Here is a 20,001-nt window from a genome sequence, read left to right on the forward strand (position 1 = left end):
TTTGATAGAATTTGTCTGTGAAGCCATCTGGTCCCGAGCTTTTGTTTGTTGGAAGATTTTTAATCACAGTCTCAATTTCAGTGCTTGTGATTGGTTTATATTTTCTATTTCTTCCTGGTTCAGTCTCGGAAGGTTGTGCTTTTCTAAGAATTTGTCCATTTCTTCCAGGTTGTCCATTTTATTGGCATATAGTTGTCTGTAGTAATCTCTCATGATCCTTTATTTCTGCAGTGTCAGTTTTTATTTCTCCTTTTTCATTTCTAATTCTATTGATTTGGACTCATACCTTTCTGCTACTACATATCTGCTGATGTAATTTCTACCATCTGCAATGCCACTTGATTCATTCATTCATTTAATAAACAGTTACTAAGCCCCTAAAATATACTAAACATTTAGTATATCTCTGCCCTTAAAAATCTCAGTCTAACGAGAAAGCAGAGACATAAACCAGGTAAACAAAATACAGTCTGGTAAATGTCATAAAAGGGGAATGCACAGGATGCTAGGGGAGCGCAGAGAAAAAGCATAAAGCAAAGACTGGAAGTGTGAGGCAAGGTTTCCTGGAGTAGGGAGCATCTAAGGTGAGTTATTAAGAAAGTCAGTGAGGTCGTAGAGTATAAGGTATTGTAGGCATGTATAAAGCACAAACTAGGCTATATCTAAGTCACTCAGTTGGCTAGGCTAGAGAATATGTTTGAAGGAGGAGGAGTAATAAATGATAAAACTGGAAAGGTACAAGAGGCCAGTAACATGATGGACCCTACATATAACGCTATGAAAGCTCCATTTTATTCTAAAAGCAATAAGCAGCAGCAGGATACACTGGGAAGTATACAAGTTGAGGAATTCCCATGACCTAAATCTGAATTCAATCTCTTGTGTCATTTACTTGCTATGTGACTTTCATCAAATTTGCCTCTCTAACCTTCAGTTTCCTCAACTATAAAATAGGAATTAATAATATCAACTTTGCCAGGATTGTAAGAAGAAGTTAATTCATGTAAATCTCCTAGCACAAGGGTCAGCAAACTATAGCTGGGTTTGCCAGCAATGAATGGTTTTACATTTTTAAAGGGTTGTTTATTTAACAAACAACAACAACAACAATATAGAACAGAAATCTTACATGACCCACAAGGCCAAAACATTTACTATACGGCCCTTTACATAAAAATCTTACCAACTCCTACCCTTAAGCACATAATAGGCAACCAAAAAACAGTAACATTATTAAGGATTTTAAGTAGGGAATTTCAGCAATATTGAAAGAATTTTAAAAGGATTTCTCTGGTGACAATGCCTACAAAGAAACAGAAGTTAACGCAGCAATAATGGATGTTGGGAAACAAGCAAGGAGAATGCTGCAGTAATCCATTAACTTTTCCTTTCCTCCTCCTAACTATAAAGGTGAGATCAACTTCCACCTCCTCTCTTTATCGCTGTGGGCTACAACCCCATATGTACTCTGCTATACGGTACAGCACTTAATGTTCTTTGTCACTTAGCATATTCTGCCTTCACTTGCTTGCTATTTATCCAGGCTTAAATCCCCTATAAGTGTAAGTTGTATAAGAGTAAATATTTTGGAGTCAAACAGATCGTTTTAAATATTAGTTTTATCAATATTTAAGATTTGTTATTTAACTCGTATGGCTCCTAACAATAAGAAACAGTACAGCTAACATATATTGCGTTTTTTAGTTTTGTTTTGCTTTTTTACTTCAGACGTGCCACATGCTGTTTTAAGCACTTTACAGGCATTACTTCATTTAACCCTCCCAACAACCCTGTAGGATAAGGATTATTAATTACTATCTCCTTATTACAGATGAGGAAACTGAAGCATGGAGAAGTTAAATAAGTTTCCCAAGAGCTAGAAAGTGAAGGATCAAAGACTCACATTCTTAACCAGCTAGAGAATGAGAATCATACTAATTCATAGGACTTTTCTGAACACTAATTTTGACTACATATTTAAAAGGGAAGGTGATGGCTTTCACAGTCCTTAGTACTCAGTAGTCTGATAAATATTAGTTCCACTTCCTGGTATAAAAGACTATATTCTGAACTTCTTTTTATTCCCCAGAACCCTGAATTTAACAATTTATAGCCAGTAGAAGCTTAATAAATATTCATTAATAGGTTAGATATACTTTTGGTGATTCAAATTCTTATTATTTCAAGGTTATCATTCTGTACATAATTCACAATATATTATTTCATGAATTTATATGTAGATTTTGCAGCAGATTGCACTACATATGAACCTATAGCAGAACATACCTTGTCAGTTTTTTGGTTTTGTTTAAATATAAACATTATGATCAAAGAGCTATGGATATATATGTAAAGATCCCAGCAAAGTCTGTGTATAGAAAGACATTAAGGTTGGTATATCTTAAATTTAGTTCTATTCTCTTATCAGTATTTGTAACTGGTATTATATAACTGAACTATTTTACTCATTTAGGGAATCTAAGTAATTTGGGGAGAGAAAAATAAAAAGATTCTAAACTATAAGATTACAGAGAGAGGTTCTCTCTGCAAAAGATGACTATTAAGAAAGATAAAGTATTGTAACTTCTATTTTGCGTCACCAATTTCTACTGTTAATAAAGGAAAACAATATGAAAGACCACAATTACCAGGCGTCTGTCTATTCAGCATGAATGATGAGTCTCTCACACAGCAAAGTGAACTACTTATTTCTTCAAAAAATTAGAAATAAATTTTTACCTATAATGAGATTTTAAAGTAGACTGAAAAAAATTAATGAAAAGTAATAATCCTGCTACAAAAGAGGATACAAAACAAAAATTCTGTTACTGCTTATCAATTTTTGCCTTGTGAACAGAAAGATTCTTGGCTAAACCCAAAGTTATTTGATTTCTGAGACATAACATGAAACACAGAAATTTTTTTTTTGCGGTACGCGGGCCTCTCACTGTTGTGGCCTCTCCCGTTGCGGAGCACAGGCTCCGGACGCGCAGGCTCAGCGGCCATGGCTCACAGGCCCAGCTGCTCCGTGGCATGTGGGATCTTCCCGGACCGGGGCACGAACCCGTGTTCCCTGCATCGGCAGGCGGACTCTCAACCACTGCACCACCAGGGAAGCCCAACAATTTAACTTTTAAATTGTTCATTATGTTTGTTTCTCTTTTCTGATCCCTCACTAAATTCCCTATTTTTCATTTTTAAGAAAGCAATCAAAGTCATAGGAGGAGGTTAACCACTCTGAGTAACCTGGGAAGATTTCTTCTTTATTTGTCCTAGGATCAGAAGGCGTGCGCTTTGGGAAGGCACTGGGACTCTTAGTGACAAAGATTCCCATATTTTGTAAGTGGCTGTGGAAACAGAGCCATGAGAGTTTAAGGGACCATGGAAAGTTTGGACAGTGCATATATGGGTGGAAACCAGCATGTCTGGGGACTAGAGACCCTCCCCGAATTTTAGACACCATGTAAAACCCCTGGAGCCTGGTGCATCCCAGGGAGCAGTGAGTTACCCTTATAATGTTCGTGAATACCTGAGTATATGGACCGAAATTTACACCAAGTGATCATGGGGGCTTTACAATTTACCAAGCACTTTCACACACTTCACTTCCTTTGATCCTGGCAAAAAGCTTGTGTGAGGGTTTCCCTGATGGCGCAGTGGTTGAGAGTCCGCCTGCCGATGCAGGGAACACGGGTTCGTGTCCCGGTCCGGGAAGATCCCACATGCCACGGAGCAACTAAGCCTGTGCGCCACAACTACTGAGCCTGCACTCTAGAGCCCGTGAGCCACAACTACTGAAGCCCGCACACCTAGAGCCCATGCTACCCAACAAGAGAAGCCATCGCAATGATAAGCCCGTGCACTGCAATGAAGAGTAGCCCCTACTCGCCGCAACTAGAGAAAGCCCACACACAGCAACAAAGACCCAACTCTACCAAAAATAAATGATTAATTTTTTTAAATTACCTAATCAGAATGCAGCTGCATGCAATTGTGTAATTAAAATTTCAAAAAGTAAATGAAGGATAATCACCACATCAAGTGCATCATAACCTTACCTTGCAGAGCAAAATTTCCTAAGAAATCTATTAAACTTTTTAGAAAACTATGCAGAAAACTTACAAAAGTGAAACCACTGATGCTGAAATGTTTTGGGAAAAAGGTCAGGTGACAGCCAGGTTCAAAGTAAACATGGAATTCTTCATTAACCATACATTTTTTATCACAAAGGTTTGTTCCCTTCTTTTTAACTCTACGTTTAGTACTTCATTTATGATTTAGTTTCTCTCTGCTTCCTGTGTCCCGCTCCAACCTAGCTATCAAACTAAAAAAAAAAAAAATTCTCCACACTGTTTTTAATTAATGTTTTTCAAAAGAAACAATATTCTCCACTGATCAAAAAACCCAAATTATTCAGAAAATCTTCAGTAAAGGATTAAGGGCCCTCCAAATGTGTATAGGGATTAATGGGAAGACAATGAGAGGTCATGAAAGGGGTAGGGAAGAGAGAAAAGAAGGGAGAGGGAAAAAGAGGGGGGGAAAGCTAGCCCCTCTTTCCCAAACAAGTTAAGCATCATTATCTGCCATGTATCACTGGACTTAGCATCTTCACTTTTCTAACTCATATTTCATATTTCCCTCAAAACTCAACCTTAACACCACTTCATGATAAAAACACTCAACAAACTAGGAACAGAAGGGAACTTCCTCAACCTGATAAACAGCATCTATGAAAACCCCATTAGCTAATATCAAATAGTGGAAGACTGAATGCTTTCCCCCCCAAGATCAGGAATAAGACAAGAATATCTGCTCTTGACACTGCTTTTCAACAATGTTTAGCCAGGGCAATTAGGCAAGAAAATGAAATAAAATGCATCCAGATTGGAAAAGAAGAAAAACTATACTTATTTACAGGTGACATGATCCTTGTTATACAGAAAAGCAGATGGAATTCATTTAAAAAACTATTAGAACTAATAAACAAGTTCAGCAAGGTTGCAGAATACAAGATCAATACATGAAAGTCAGTTGTATTTTTTCATACTTGCAATGAGCAGCCCAAAAATGAAATTAAGAAAACAGTTCTATTTACAACAGCATCTAAAAGAATAAAATATTTAAGAGTAAATGCAACAAAAAAAGTGTAAAACTTTGAAGACTACAAAACACTGTCAAAAGAAATTAAATATCTAAATATATGGGAAGATCCCACATTCATAAATAGGAAAACTCATTTAATACTGTCAAGATGGTGACGCTCCCCAAATTATCTACAGACTTAACACAATTCCTATCAAAATTCTAGCTGGCTTCTTTGCAGAAATTGATAAGCTAACCCTAAATTTCATATGGAAATACAAGTAGATCAGTGATTGCCTAGAATTAGGGGTATGGGAGAATGAGTGATAACTCAAAAGAATACAGGATTTATATTTCAGGTGACTAAAATGTTCTATAAATTTTGGTGAAGGCTACACAAATGTGAATATACTAAACACTACTGAGATATTTTTTAAATGGGCTACTTCTATGATAAGTGAATTATATCTCAGAAAAGCTGTTACCAAAACAAATCTCTCAACTTTGAGTAGTCCCTGGCCCACCCACCATTCCATTTTACGTTACTCCCTCACAGAATGTCTGCAAACAGTTTATATTGTAGTGACTCGCACTTGTTCATTTATTGTTTTGAAACAACTAAATTATATGCTTTATTTACCTTATTCATAAGCTATAAGCTTCACAAGGGTCTCTTCTACTTTCTTTTTAGAACGAAGTATAATAATGGGTACAGAAGAGGCTCAAAATGCAAAACATTAGAGATACTTAACATGGAGAAGTTAGCCAGACTACTCAAAAATCTTTCATTTGGAGAATACAGACATATATAAAACTCCCCAGATTCCTAACCAAACTGTTCAGAATAAAGACAAATAAAAGTATACCCAGAGCTGAGGTTTCACTTTACAATAATCCTAGGCAGTAAAAGAGTCTAAGTTGCAATTCAATTAAAATTAAAGTCCAGAAATAAAATTAATGTATTATGGTTCAGTATTAGTGCAGGTGGTCAAAGAAGGTTGTAGTATTTTCATTATGAAACATGAACACAAGTTAATAATTGAGCCTTTGTTGTTTACTTGATGATTTTATTGTTCTTTCTGGGTTAAGCCTCACAAATATTAATTATAATGACTTTAGAATTACAAAAAACAGCAACAGAAAACACTAAAACACAGTAAGGTCCATCTAAATGATATTTTAAAACAATAATAATAGTAATGCTCTATCCCAACAGAAAAAAGAAAATTTAAAAATATGTTTCCCATGAAACTATACCTCAGAAACTGAAATTCAAAGTCAACTGATTTCAAAGTACAAAGAGAAATAACTCAAACAGCCAGAACCCAGTAGACCACAACGGCAAGCAATAACTGGATGGCAAAGAAGAGACCCACTAAAGGTTATAAAATCCAATTGTAACGGTCTTTGTAAAATCTGTATCTTTAAATAGCTGCTGACGTTTACTTGTCATTCAAACCTACCTTGGAAGAAATGTCCTTCTTCTCCTCCTGTGGCTCTTATTCCTTCCCTTCTCTTCCCACTACTCCCCACCCCTTCACACAATTTTACGCTTTGAAGATGGAAAGCAATTTTTAGTATTATAATTTACCTTTCAGACATAATTTCACAAATATATGCTACCATCTAAAATAACATCATGAAATGCCCCAAGTTGTCCACCACCCAGGGACTACATTCCCATCCCCCTTGCATTCAAATAAGACTCTGTGACAAATTATCACCAATGAAATGTGGGCAGATGTTTGTCTTTGGGGGTTCTTAAGAAATGTCCTGTGGGTAACGGGCAGGGCTCCAAGGCTCCAGGGAATGGTGGAGACATAAGATGTAAGGCGTCTGGGTTCCTCAATTACCACATGGAGGTAAGCCACAAGCCTGCTAACAAGGAGCACCTGCACTGGACTGTTATGTGAGCAAAATACAAACCTACATGTGTTAAGCCACTGAAATTCTGGAGTATATTTATTACCCTAATTAGCATTACCCAAAGTAAAACATGCATAAACCTTAGGTATTTCAATTCCTCCTAATTAAAGACATTTATAAGGGATATTTTGGAAAGACTGTTTAAAAGGCCACTTAAGTAACATTAAATTTTAAAACCTAAACAATTTTCCACCTTGATTTTACTGTAATTACTTTAAAATGATAGCAAGAGGAGTCCACTGTTAGTAATAAATTTCACTCTTCACATATCTTAACATATTATTTCAGTATCACCTGTTTTCATGATTATTACAGAAAAATGTCCTCCTCAATTCTCCCAATTTAAAAAAAATTACAAAGTGTTTTAAAATACCATAGTTCATAATGTCTAATGAAAATTACCAAATACCTAGTTAAGGGCAAAATTCACTTCCATTTTATTGTTTTTAAAGTATTAAAAATTATCACATAGTTTTTAAATTAAGAATTCTTCCTTTCAATATAACCATATGGCAGATAATTCTGTTCACTGTAAATGCACATACACCCATAACAGATACACTTTAACAAAACCATGACATTTTGCATTCTAATAAAGTTCTCCCTCCTATCCTTCACAAAAATACTTCAAAAATGTGTTGAAATTTTAGTGCTTTACTAGGTTTATTTTTTAAGCTTAACATTGCTGATATAAATAATAATGATATAAGGCCTAAGGAAACCTGGTGTTAGTAAACAGAGACATTGCAAACTTAAACCAATGAAACTCCTCCCACATCATCTTCACCCTGCCATCACCCAAAAAAAAAAAAAAGAGAAAAAGAAAAAACGCTTTATTTAACCTTTCTGTTGTCTTTACCTTAAACTCCATACCATTATTTTTTCCAGCACAATACAATTAAAATTAAATGAACAGCCCACTTACCACTCCACACAGAATAATAAAAATGGAAAATTACCGAAAGTTGATAGAAGATTTTTGCTTCCACTCAGGAAAATATTCCAAAAGTTTTTGTTTTGTTTTCTCCAGAATCAGTCAACATGAACTAAAACAATTACATAGCAATTCTATGGCACTTATAGTTTGTGGATCTATATAAATAAACTCTAGGTCCTTGATCCTTTTTGATGTTTGATTGTATTGGAACATATATGTGCTATATATAGCTTAAACAATTTTTTCCAGGGCTACATAGCAAGAACTCACAAAAACAGTAATGAAACTGAAAGATGGCCTATTCGAAAATATGAAAACAAATCAAGTATGACTAGATAGTCTCTATAAACTGGTACACTAGGCTATTTTAATGACAGTCAGTTCAAGGAAAAAGGACTTCTAAAATACATTTAACATTGTTTATATATACTTTATGCATATCAAAGGACTCAAATGTTCTGTTGTCTTGATTTTTAACTTAAGGTGACATAATATTTCTCTCAGTAATCCAGTAAGTATTTGTACTTATACATGTTTTTCAATGCCTACAGTCAGGTCTGCAAGAGGAAGAACTAGTATTTAACTAAGCAGCTATTATGTGCCAAACATATGTTTTTTCAATTTATCCTCAAGACAACCTTACTATAAACGTCTTATCCCCTTGTTACCTATGAGAAAACAGACTTACAGACATTAGGTACCTTGCCTAAGGTAAAACAGCCAAGAAAAGTGGCATAGCCAGAGTTTTGAGGTCCCTAAAACAAGTCCTTTTTCCACTGAACAACATGTGTTGTTTTTCCAGTACTGTTCATAGAAAACAGCTCTCCACCCCTCCTGCTCTTCTGCTCACTTCCCAGTGAACAGCAGGAAACATTTCTTTGTGAGACCAGGTTCAGAAAGGAGCAATCTCTGACCATTACACAGAGCATGGCCTGCAAGGATGGAATCTGTATGACGACTTCATCCATAGGGTTTTAGCTAGATGAGCTAACTAGACGCAAATAGAGGGTGGAGTAGATAAAGTAAAGAGCAAATAATCATTCAAATACCATTTATATTTGGTTCTGAAATGCACTGTATGCCTACTGACAGCAGATTTACCTCTACAGTTGCGTTCTGCTTAAACTACTCTCAAAATAGCCTTCGAAGAGCACACACTTGGAGTAGACCACACAGGCTGCCTGATCTAGGTTTCGGATACTGTGAGGGAAAACCTGTTTATACGTGACTATCTTGACTGACAACTAAGATAACTAGAGGCAATAAGGTAGTATCTCCTAAAATATAGTACTGTGCTTCCCATGTGTACAAAAGGCTCAGCTAAACTCCCTGAACACAATGCATCTAAACAGCCTAAGCTGAAGAGTCAGCTGTGCTAAGGAGGATGACAGCTCCAGTAACTTCCTCTTCCTCACCGACCTCCTCAGCTCGGCGTGTACACCCCTTTCCCCCTAGGAGGCAGGATAAAACAACTTCAAATGCACGAAATCCATCCAATCCTACCAACACCATAGGGCAGGGAAGCCAGCTTCCATTTCTTCCCCCGCCCCTCCGAGAAAAATTGTATCTTTAAAAAAAAAAATGCGTAAGTATTATCAACGAAAAAAGTATTTGCAACGAAAAAAGAGCTGAAAATATGTACTCAGGCCCTCCACACAGCCTTAAGGAAAGGATGAAAAGAAGGGATCTCGACACCGCGTCTTCTCGAGATTTACTGCTTTGATTCACTTTCCCTCGGGTCCCACCGCCGGCCAGGGGGTAGAGCTTGCGGTCGGAACGCCGAAATATGCCTTCGCCTCTCCTCAGGAGATGTGGGGGCGGCCAAGGCGACGGCGATCGGTGCGTCCCGCCTCCGACCCTCACCTGCCCAGGCCCTAGGCAGCGCCCTGGGCCCGCGCGGGCCCGGCGCCCCGGGAGGCGTCCGGGGAGGCTGGTGAGAGGCAGGCCGGCGGGCGGGCGGACGCCGAGGCGGTTAGGCCGCGCTGCAGGCCGGCGCGCTTCCTGCCGCGGCCCCGGGAACGGCGGCGCGGCCCCGACCCACAACTCCCGGGCCCCGCTGCTGTGTGTGTGCGGAACACACACTCACCCTCTCCGGCCCCCACGGAGCAGCTCTCACCTGCGAGGCTCCTGAGCCTCGGCCACAAAGGGGGAGGGACACGCCACTCGGGGGTCCCAAACACACGGAACCCGCCCCCAGAGTCCCGGGCCCTGGGCGCGGACCACCCCCCCCCAAACACACACACGCACGCACACCCCGGAACCTTCGCCGCTTCAGACAGAGACGCGGGTCATCCCCGCACCCGACACACACCCACTCGCTGTGGGTCCTCAGGCCGCCTCCCCGCCCGCCGAAGTCCCAACTCGCACACCCCCAGGCACATCTGTCCTTCTCCCACCTCATTTCCCCGGGGACGCGCTCCTCTTCCCAACACTCTCGATCCTACTCGGAGGCACAAAAACACTCTACCTCATTCTCTTCCTCTGGCCCAGAAGGAGCAACAGCAGCCATTTCCCCGCGGCAGGGGAAACACACACACACAAACACGCGCGCGCGCGCGCGCGCGCGCCAGGCCCCCACAGATGCTTCCCCTCCGGAGCCGCGGCCGCAGACGCAAACACAAACACCCACTGGCGGGCCTCGCTACCGCCCGCCCCGGAGGGAATCCGCGGCGGCGGCGGCGGGCAGGGCCCGGATCCCGGCTTGCGGGCGGGCGCGCAGGGCGCCCGGGCCTGGGGTCGCCGAGGGCCTGCGCCCCCTCCTCACCTGCATTCAGCGCGCCGGGGTCCGGGCGGCGACGGCGGCGGCGGCGGCGGGGCGGCTGCTGCTGGTGCTGGTGTTGCGGCGGCGGGGGAGGCGGCGGCGGCGGTGGCGGCGGGGCTGAGGGCAGCAAAGACATGCAGGCAGCCCGCCGGGGGAAGAGGCACCGGCCGGAGGGGACGCGGGGCGGGCGGGCCGGGCCGGGCCGCCGAGAAACGGCAGAGGCGGCGGCGAGGAGGACGGCTGAGGGGAGCGAGAAGGAGACAGATGGGGGGCTGGGAGGGGGCCGCGCCGCCGGGCTTCGGGGACGGTGACCCTGGGCGCGCAGGAGAGGCCCCGCGGCCGCGGCCGCCGACGCGAAGGGCCCTGCTGGAGGAAGCTGCGCCCCCGCAGCCGCCGGAGCCGCGGCTATTACTCGGAGAGCCGCACAGAGCCTGGCCTTGGCCTTGGCCTCCTGGCGCCGGGGCTGCCGCCGCTGCGGGGGTTGCTGCTGCGCCTGCTGCTGCTGGAGCCGAGGCTGCTGCACAGAGACGCCAGCTTTTGGTGCCACCGCTCTCGCTCACACACGTTCACACCCCCGAGGGCCGGGGGAGAGGCGTCCGCGCGCTATCGGTATTGAGATTAATAAGAAGGTGCAGAGAGTGCGAGAAGGAGGAGGGTTGATTGACGTGGAGGGGCTGGCGAGAGTCAGTCACTCCCAGGCGCGGAGGGGTGGGGTGAGGGGGAGGAGGCGGGGCTCCAGCGTCGCGCCTTGGCCCCACCCCCGGGGCGCCGCGTTGGGTCGTGGTACGCGTGCGCGCGCGGCTGCCAGCTCTCTTACCCATTTTCTCCTTTACCCTTGCTGTTTCCTTACTCGCTTTTCTTGGCTTGAGTGACGAGCAGAGCCGGAGAGGCCGGTAGGTTATCAAAAAGCCACAGCCGCAAAGCTATGGGGGGTGGCGGGAAGACACTGGTGATCCCGCCTCCCCCGGTGTTCGTGCCCGGACTTGGCGCTGTTTACTGCCCGCTCGCCGGAGGCGGCCTGACCGCGAAGACCAGCGCTGGTCTGAGTGGCGAATGGGACGGCAGGTGAGGTGAAGGAAGTGACCTGAAGGAAGAAAATGTTTCCTGACACCTTCAGTGGTTTAATTTTTTTTTTTAACGTGTAACGCCTGTAAGTTACATAGCAAGGGGTACCTAAAAGAACCTGTGACGCTTTACGATAATCCCGTCCTGTTTATTTTCTGAGACTCCCCTCTCACGGTAGAAGTACAGTTGTTTGGCCGTGCCAGTTACAGAATGAAAACGACAAAATGTAAACTAGGAATAGTAATGTTTACTTGGCGAATGTGGCCTTGACATCTTAAGTTTATGGGGTTTAATTTTGTTTTCGTGGGTCAGCTTCGGCTTTTACCACGAGCAGTCCAAAAACAAATTATACCAGCTCTAGAGGCAGAATACTGCTGTTGCAGTTTTGCATAATCTCTTTCCCAACGCATGCCCCGGGCCTGCGTACTTACCAGTGTTGGTCAAGGGTATATTAGCAGTGTTCAGGATTTCCACCCCCTCCCCACAGGGGTGTTGTTTAGCACACCAAGCACGTGGTGTTGGTTGCAGTTAATCTTAGGCCCTATTATTGAACGTGAAAGGCCTTCATCTCTTGGGGGGGAAAGTTGCGGTAAAAATGCAAATCATCATTTAGCCAGAACTGATAAGTTATTGAAAGAGTCCACCAGAAGAACAGTTGCATCATTTTCATCATTGTCACCCGGAAGTGTGAGTGAGTAATTGGAGCCCCTCAAGACATAGAAGACCGCAGGCTACTTTGTTTCCCCGTCCCCCCCCACCGCCGCCCCGCTCCGTTAAGTTTCCATTTTCCTCCCTAGCAATATCACCCCCTTACCAGCTTCTGCAATGGATCTGAAAATGGCCATAATCCTAGAAGAAGTCCCACTTATTCCTAACTATCTTGATTCTAGGCTCACATATAATGAATAATCACCTTTGGCTTTGTAAGCAGCAAAGCCAAACAAGTCACTGCAGGAGCCCAGAATAGGAAACCTGCCCCAGTGGCATCTTGCCACGGCATTTCTCCTTGGCGCAGAAACACTTGCCCCACGGAGAAATACTACCAAATGTTGAAGGAAAGAGGAAAATAAACACCTGAAATATATAAATCAGATGATGGGATATCCTCACAGATTTAAGCTTCTTCAAATACCTGTAGGTATATAGATTCCTAGCTATTCATCCATATACCATAAACAAACATCTCTGGAGGGTGTATTATACTCCAGACATTGTATTTAGCATCAGAGGCACAAAAATAAGCATATGTAGTCCCTATTCTTAAGTAGCTCACAGCCGTTGTAGGGGAAACAGACCCATAAACAGGAAATTCTCAGAGAACAAACCAGAAACGAAAGTATGAAAGGTAACACAAAATTAATAGTCACAATGATGCCCAGGAGGATAAAGCTGATGGCGCTAGCAATTTCACTTGAGCCACGTGATACCTGCCAATCTCACAGGCCGAGTAGCCGTAGTGACTGGGGTGAGGAAGGAGGAGAGAGCCTCTGTGGATGTTAAAGAAGCACGAATAAACGGTGCGGTTTGCTGGTCCTGAAGCTCATGCTTATATAGGCGATGTTCATTGTTGGCCTTTAAATTTTAAGTACTAAATGCGTCACAATCCATTGAATAATTATAATTGTGACATTCAGAGTTAAGAATAGTGGATTTTATTATAAAAAGGTCAGTTGAATGCAGGTTAAGTTTAAATAATCTCTACTCTCTGGGTTGTTCTCTTTACACCATAGAAAATAGATTGACTCACTAAAAACAGGAAAGGAATATTTTCATATATTAATGAGTATAACCATATCATCAAAAAATAGCTTGTTATTTTTCTCATTTGCAAGGAGATTGACGTTAAAGAAATAATAATTTTTAAATAGTTGGCCCTGTACAAATGCTGAGAAATTAAGTCTTTGCTGATATTTTTAAAACTCCCTCATAAGACTCCAATTCAAAGACATTCCAATAACAAAAGAGTAGCACTTAAGCCATTTTTAAAAAGTAGTTTTATAGTAGATCAAAGTTTGCAACAGAATAATAACTTGATTTTGATAGATTATTTCATGGGACTTTTTCATGTTTGACAGATATTGCAATGTTTAAATTAAGAGTAAAAAAGAAAACAATTCTATGAAAGAGAAAGTATAGAAAAAAAGTAAAGAGCTGATTTTGAACATTGCATTTTTAGGGAACTGAAAGAGAAGGAGGCATATACTGAAAAAAAATTTTTTAAATAAAATAACTCAATAAGAAAATATCTCTTTAAAGAAGCGATTTATCCAAGTAAAAACTTCTGGCTTATGTAAGGTCTTTTTGAACAAAATGGTTTAATAGCAGCGCTGTGTAGGTACAACTTGTTCTGAAAACACTTATGTTTATTTGCATTATTACAGAATTGTTTCATTACTTCTCAAAAAAAAAAAAGTACTTGATGTTCTAGTGACCACCTGCGTCTTTTCCAAATTAGCAATTAATATTTTATCTGAGTAAATCTGATCTCTCCATGTTTTTTCTGTTGGTAGCACAGGTAGCTAGACTTATAAGATCCCTTGTAACTATGTTCCTTTGTCTGTTTTCTGAAATTCTGTTGAGCAGCTTGCTCAAAAGGCAAAGATTTAAATTTTGTAATTTAAGAACTTTATTACTATTTTATAGAGAAACAAATTTGATTTTACTGATTTTAGTACACACTTTTATACTAATAGCTACAAAGCTTTTCAAAAAAAGTGTTACATTTAAATTATTTAGTAATGTATAATTAATAAAATAATTAAGGGCTTCTCTGGTGGCACAGTGGTTGAGAGTCCGCCTGCCAATGCAGGGGACACGAGTTCGTGCCCCGGTCCGGGAGGATCCCACATACCGCAGAGCGGCTGGGCCCGTGAGCCATGGCCGCTGAGCCTGCGCGTCCGGAGCCTGTGCTCCGCAACGGGAGAGGCCGCAACAGTGAGAGGCCCACGTACCGCAAAAAATAATAATAATAATAATTAAGTGTAATTTACCTGACATTCATTAGTACAACTTTTAAATAGGTATTAATCAATATGATCTTGAATTTTTGCTTCCCAGACCTCCTGACAGGGTCTCCAAACTATATTCCAATGACATATTCTACCTTTTACTGAACTACATTCCTCTCCAACTTCCCATCTTTACTCATCTTATTCCTCTTCCTCTCTGCCCCTCTATCCCCATTTCTAATATTTTTTGAGGTACCAATATACCATGGGTATATTCATCCTAGAAAGGTGCCTTTGCTCATTGCCTCCACCCCTCTTCCAGTCCATCAACTCTCTGTTTCCATCAACATCCCATTTGTTCCTTTCTCTAGAATGACTGTGGATGACACCAAGGACAATTCCACTCTCTTGGCCAAAGGTAAACATTTTCCACCATTTTTAATAGTGTGCCATATGGTATGCTTATCCTAGATAAAATGACAAAGTAGGCAAAGTTCATTTTGGTGTCCTCCTGCCTCTTCTTTCTACACTCCCAGTCTCCAGTCCCTTGAGAACATTCAGAATCTCCACTCCAACCCCATCTACATCAGCACCATTCTTTCCAGTACTTCCCTACATTCCAAAAATGTTCTAGAAGGTAAGTACCACCACCACAAATAAATATCTAGCGCTACAATTTTTCGAGGATTTGGAGGCACCTGGCATACTAGCCAATCAATAAAATCAAGGATTTTAATGTTGTACTCCAGTGATCTTCATGGGGCCTTCAGAGTTATGCTTCAGAAGCCACCTAGGGTACACAGAGAGGACCAGATAGGTGGATCTCAACTAGAAAGCCTCTGTTTTACATATTGACCATCTAAATTGACTGCATTAGAATTTTCCTTTTTTCATTTTCATGGTTCCATGAACCATGCTCCTTTTCTTCGGGGAAACTGTTCCTCTCTGTACTATAAACAGGTGATTCTAGTGGCAGTTGCAGCTCAAGAGAGTCCCCCAACTTCTTGACTACAGGGTGGACATATGACTCAAGCAAAAGCAAGCAGACTTCTTCCTCAGAATGTTTTCAGATAGAACTAAGGGAAGAAGGGCTAGTTCACCATAGTGGTAGTCTGAGGCAAGAAAGAAGGAAAGAAAAAGGAAGCCTTGAGAGTAGCCAGCAGCTACATTCTGCCTTGTGTAGAGTGAATCCATCACACAGAGATGAGAAGTGTAGAGAGTGAGTCCTGGTGGTGCACCAGTGTCAGGTTCCAGTCGTCCTTGGGGTCCAACTGCACAGAGTGTAGTTAAATTAACTAGTAAATTCTCTTCAGATAAGTAACTTGAGTTAGACCCCTGCAACCAAACATCCTGACTAATACGTTGTGTTTCTGCATGAAAGGTCTTTCAGAGAAGGCTAACTGCTGCTAAATAAGTCTGAAAATTACTGAACTACAACAGGACAGTATTATTGTTTGAATTGTAGTCTTCCAAGCGTTGAAGGTCACCTGGTCTTACTTCCTCATTTTCCACATGAGGAACCTAAAGCAAAGTGACTTGCTGAATATCACCCAGGCAGTCAATGGCAAGTCATTGGGTGATATTTCTAGATATCTAGTTCAGTTGTTCTCTTCATTATACTACCCTGTCATCTTAGTCTAATTCTCCCCAGTGGTATTTTTAAGAGGCAGTTACTCAGAGATACAACTGTAACTTAAAAGTATAAATCACAACAATGGCAATTTCAGACACTGCTTAGTGAGAAGACAGTTGGTGGCATAAGATGAGGCCATAATAGACCCGTTTTCCTCTTTGAGACTTCCATATATTTTTCTTATTGGAGCCAAGCACACTCTTGGAGTCTTAGATAGTCATATTTCCAGGTTTTAACTACCATCTTTATGCTTATGACTCCCAGATCTACATCTCCAACTTAGGGTTCTTGCCACACATTCATATCTATATTGTCAATTTCCTCCTAGGTATTTCCATTTGGGCAGTCTTCATATGTCAAGATTAGTATGTCTAAAACTGAGCTCATTGTCTTTCCTCCAAAATCTATTCCTGGCCTTGTGTGACCCTCTCTCATTAAAAATGGTACCACCATGCTAATGGCTCTGTAATCATGTACATAGTCACCCAATGCAGAATCCTAGAAGGCATCCTTAACTTTTCTTCCCATCCTCCCCATGATCTACCAATGGACCTACTAAATATTTTCATTACTCTAGTCCCTCCATCCCAATGCACTGCTAATGTCTTAAGTTAGCCTGTCATCTCTTACCTGAGCTTTTGCATTTTGTCTATTAATGTACCCCTACTAAGTATAATCCCAGCATCCTCCAAGAATATATGCTATTCATGTGACTCTGCTCTTTAAAATCTTTCAGTGACTTCCCGTAATTGATAAACTAAAACCTAATTTCACAAGCATATCGGTCCCTTAATGATCTGCCTCTCACTTACCATCACCACCTGCAGCCACTTGACCATCTCTCTCACCCCTGGCCTTTAGTGAACTATTGCCGTTTCTGAAACAGGACATGCTCTCTTATGTATCTTTTTTAATTAATTAATTTAATTTATTTATTTTTGGCTGCATTGCATCTTTGTTGCTGCACGCAGGCTTTCTCTAGTTGTGGCAAGCAGGGGCTACCCTTCGTTGCAGTCCGTGGGCTCCTCATTGCAGTGGCTTCTCTTGTTGCAGAGCACGGGCTCTAGGCGCGCAGGCTTCAGTGGTTGCAGTACGCACGCTCAGTAGTTGTGGCTCGCGGGGCTCTAGAGCTCAGGCTCAGTAGTTGTGGTGCACAGGCCTAGCTGCTCTGGGCATGTGGGATCTTCCCAGACCAGGGCTCAAACCTGTGTCCCCTGCATTGGCAGGTGGACTCCCAACCACTGCGCCACCAGGGAAGCCCTCTCTTAGGTATCTTTGCACATGATATTTCCTCAGTGTGGTGTGCTCTTTCCTATTTTGTCCTCCTCTTGAAATCACCCTTCATGATTTAGCTCAAGCATCCCTTCCTTTGTAAAGCCTTCTCTAAAAGCCCTAGTGTGTACTTCCTTAGCACACTATGCTCACCTCTATTACAATAAGTGTGATTAAATTAAGTAGTAAATTTTCTTCTACATCTAAACTAATTTGAGTTAGACCTCTACAACCAAAACATCTGAACGAATACATGGTGTTTCTGCATGAAAGTTCTTTCAAAGAAGGCTAACTACTGTTAAAATAAAATTGGAAATCACTGAACTAAACGACAATAAGGCATTATTATTGGTTGAATTATAATCTTTTAAAAAAAGCATCCCATTTGTGGAGGTCAACTAGAAAACCTCCCCCCTCTGGGTGAATGCAGTCTGTCAGAGCACAGCCCCCACTCGACTCTTGGCCAGATGTTTTATGCAATATGCAAACTGAACAACACTATCACAGTGTACTGCAATTATCCATGTAAGTACACATCTGTCGTTCACGTCCTAGACTGCAAGCTCTGTCTTTATCCCTAGTACATCACAGCATCACACAGTGTCTGACATATAATGCTCAAGGAACATTTGTTTAATTCATTAATTAATAGTAGCACTTCTCAAATCATACCATGTGTCTTAATTTACTAGCAATTAGCTGCTAGTAAAAAATCAGAAATAATAGTCACAAACAAAATAAATTTTATTTTTCTCTCACATAAAAGAAGTCTGGAAATAGTCAATTCAGGGCCGATATGGCACATCCATTGTCAGCAGGAACCCATCTCCTTCTCTCTTTGGCTTTGCTGTCTTTAGAACATGCCTTTCTTTCCTGCCTAATCGTCCAATATGGCTGCCAGGGCCACCTGATATGGTTGTGCAGTTTGTTTACTGCAAAGGCACCCAGCCAAGAAGTGAGTGGTGCATCTATGCAGAGGAGGAACTTTTTCTAATTCATCTGCTAGGATGGGTGCTTCTTTCTATCAGAGATATTATGGCCGTTGGGATCCCAACTACCCTATCCATTTTCCTGGCAGGGCAAAAATTATCCCCACTCCTAAGCACTGTCCTGGAAGGCCCACCCAAAAAATATTTGGTTCGACTTCATTGGCCAAAACTTAATGACAGGACACAAATAGCTGAAAGGGAAGCTGGGAAATAGTGTCTTAGTTAAACACACTGACACCAGAAATAAACTACTGGGCAGCCTCAGTATAGGTACAGCATGTATACAATCCATCACCTCAACGTTGACTGGATTGTGGATGAGTGCAAAGAAATAGAGTTAAAGCATTGTATTGAGTTTCATAACTAGTTTTAACCCTAGCAAACTTCTAATTATGTTTATCTAAATTAAAGCAAGATACTTTCACCAAAACTTTCATGCTCTGTTTTTAGAAACCAATAATTAATCTCTCTCTCTCTCTCTCTCGCTCTCTCTCTCGCTCTCTCTCAAAGGTCAGTAAACACGATCTATATTTAAATTCTCAGTCGTCAAGTAGAAGGACTCCATTACTCTTTGCAAACCAAACAAACAAAAAACTCCTCTTAAGAGGGTCATTCTCCTAACCCAGATACCATTGAAATTTTAGGACTCTGTGTTTTATATTCATACCCATATTTGTAAGCCACTGGTAGTAAAGACTCTCTACTGCCTTTTTTTTTTTTTTTTTTTTTTTTTTTGCGGTACGCGGGCCTCTCACTGCCGTAGCCTCTCCCGCCGCGGAGCACAGGCTCCGGACGCGCAGGCTCAGCGGCCATGGCTCACGGGCCCAGCCGCTCCGCAGCACGTGGGATCCCCCTGGACCGGGGCATGAACCCGCGCCCCCTGCATCGGCAGGCGGACTCCCAACCACTTCGCCACCAGGGAAGTCCCTCTACTGTCTTTTTTTTAAGGATCTTTATAACCTCAAACACCTTTCCAAATTTAGCACATTTACACTTCACTCACTTTAGGTTCCATCCAAACTTGTTCTCTACATACGCTCTGACTTTCCCACTCTATATCTTTGTTCACATTGTTCTTGGCTTACACTTCTCAACCTTTCATTTGCACACGATCAAAAGAATCACTTCTTTCAAGCACCAGCTCCAATGCTCCTTCATTCATAAAGCCTTCTGGATCCCTCTCCACCTCTACCCTCTCCCAACCAGATATACCTTCCTCCACATCTGAACACCCACAGCACTTTGAGAGAGGAGACTCTGGCATGTTAACTTGGTGTAGTAGAAGTCCTGCAGCTTTTGGAGTAATACCATTCTGGGTACAAATTCTGGGTCTGCCATTTACTATATGATTCCAGGCAAATTGATCAACTTCATCTGAAACATAAGTA

The 20,001-nt window shown here is 41.8% G+C and overlaps 2 protein-coding genes across 9 annotated transcripts in view; one reads left to right on the plus strand and one right to left on the minus strand.

The window, feature by feature from the left end:
- Positions 1-10,893, minus strand: part of CNOT6L (CCR4-NOT transcription complex subunit 6 like) — a 128,503-nt gene extending 117,610 nt beyond the window's left edge. Inside the window, exon 1 of one of the 8 annotated variants that reach the window (XM_089912097.1) lies at positions 10,342-10,669. In XM_089912097.1, coding sequence (XP_089768223.1) covers positions 10,342-10,346 — 5 coding nt within the window. In that variant the 5' untranslated portion in view covers positions 10,347-10,669. Of the gene's footprint in view, positions 1-10,341; positions 10,671-10,709 lie in introns of those variants that run through there. The other 7 variants (XM_089912093.1, XM_089912091.1, XM_089912090.1 and 4 more) reach the window with 7 other exon arrangements.
- LOC149749180 (uncharacterized) lies at positions 10,598-19,319 on the plus strand. The gene is made up of 2 exons (XM_089912101.1): positions 10,598-11,771; positions 15,091-19,319. Exon 1 carries the CDS (start codon positions 10,971-10,973, stop codon positions 11,364-11,366), a length of 396 nt encoding a protein of 131 aa, XP_089768227.1. The 5' UTR covers positions 10,598-10,970; the 3' UTR covers positions 11,367-11,771; positions 15,091-19,319.
- Positions 19,320-20,001: the final 682 nt, after the last annotated feature.

This window comes from Delphinapterus leucas, chromosome 5, assembly GCF_059928025.1.
Source record: "Delphinapterus leucas isolate spDelLeu-1000000601 "Yukka" chromosome 5, BTC_Dleu_Yukka2, whole genome shotgun sequence".
In the NCBI taxonomy this organism is placed as follows: domain Eukaryota; kingdom Metazoa; phylum Chordata; class Mammalia; order Artiodactyla; family Monodontidae; genus Delphinapterus; species Delphinapterus leucas.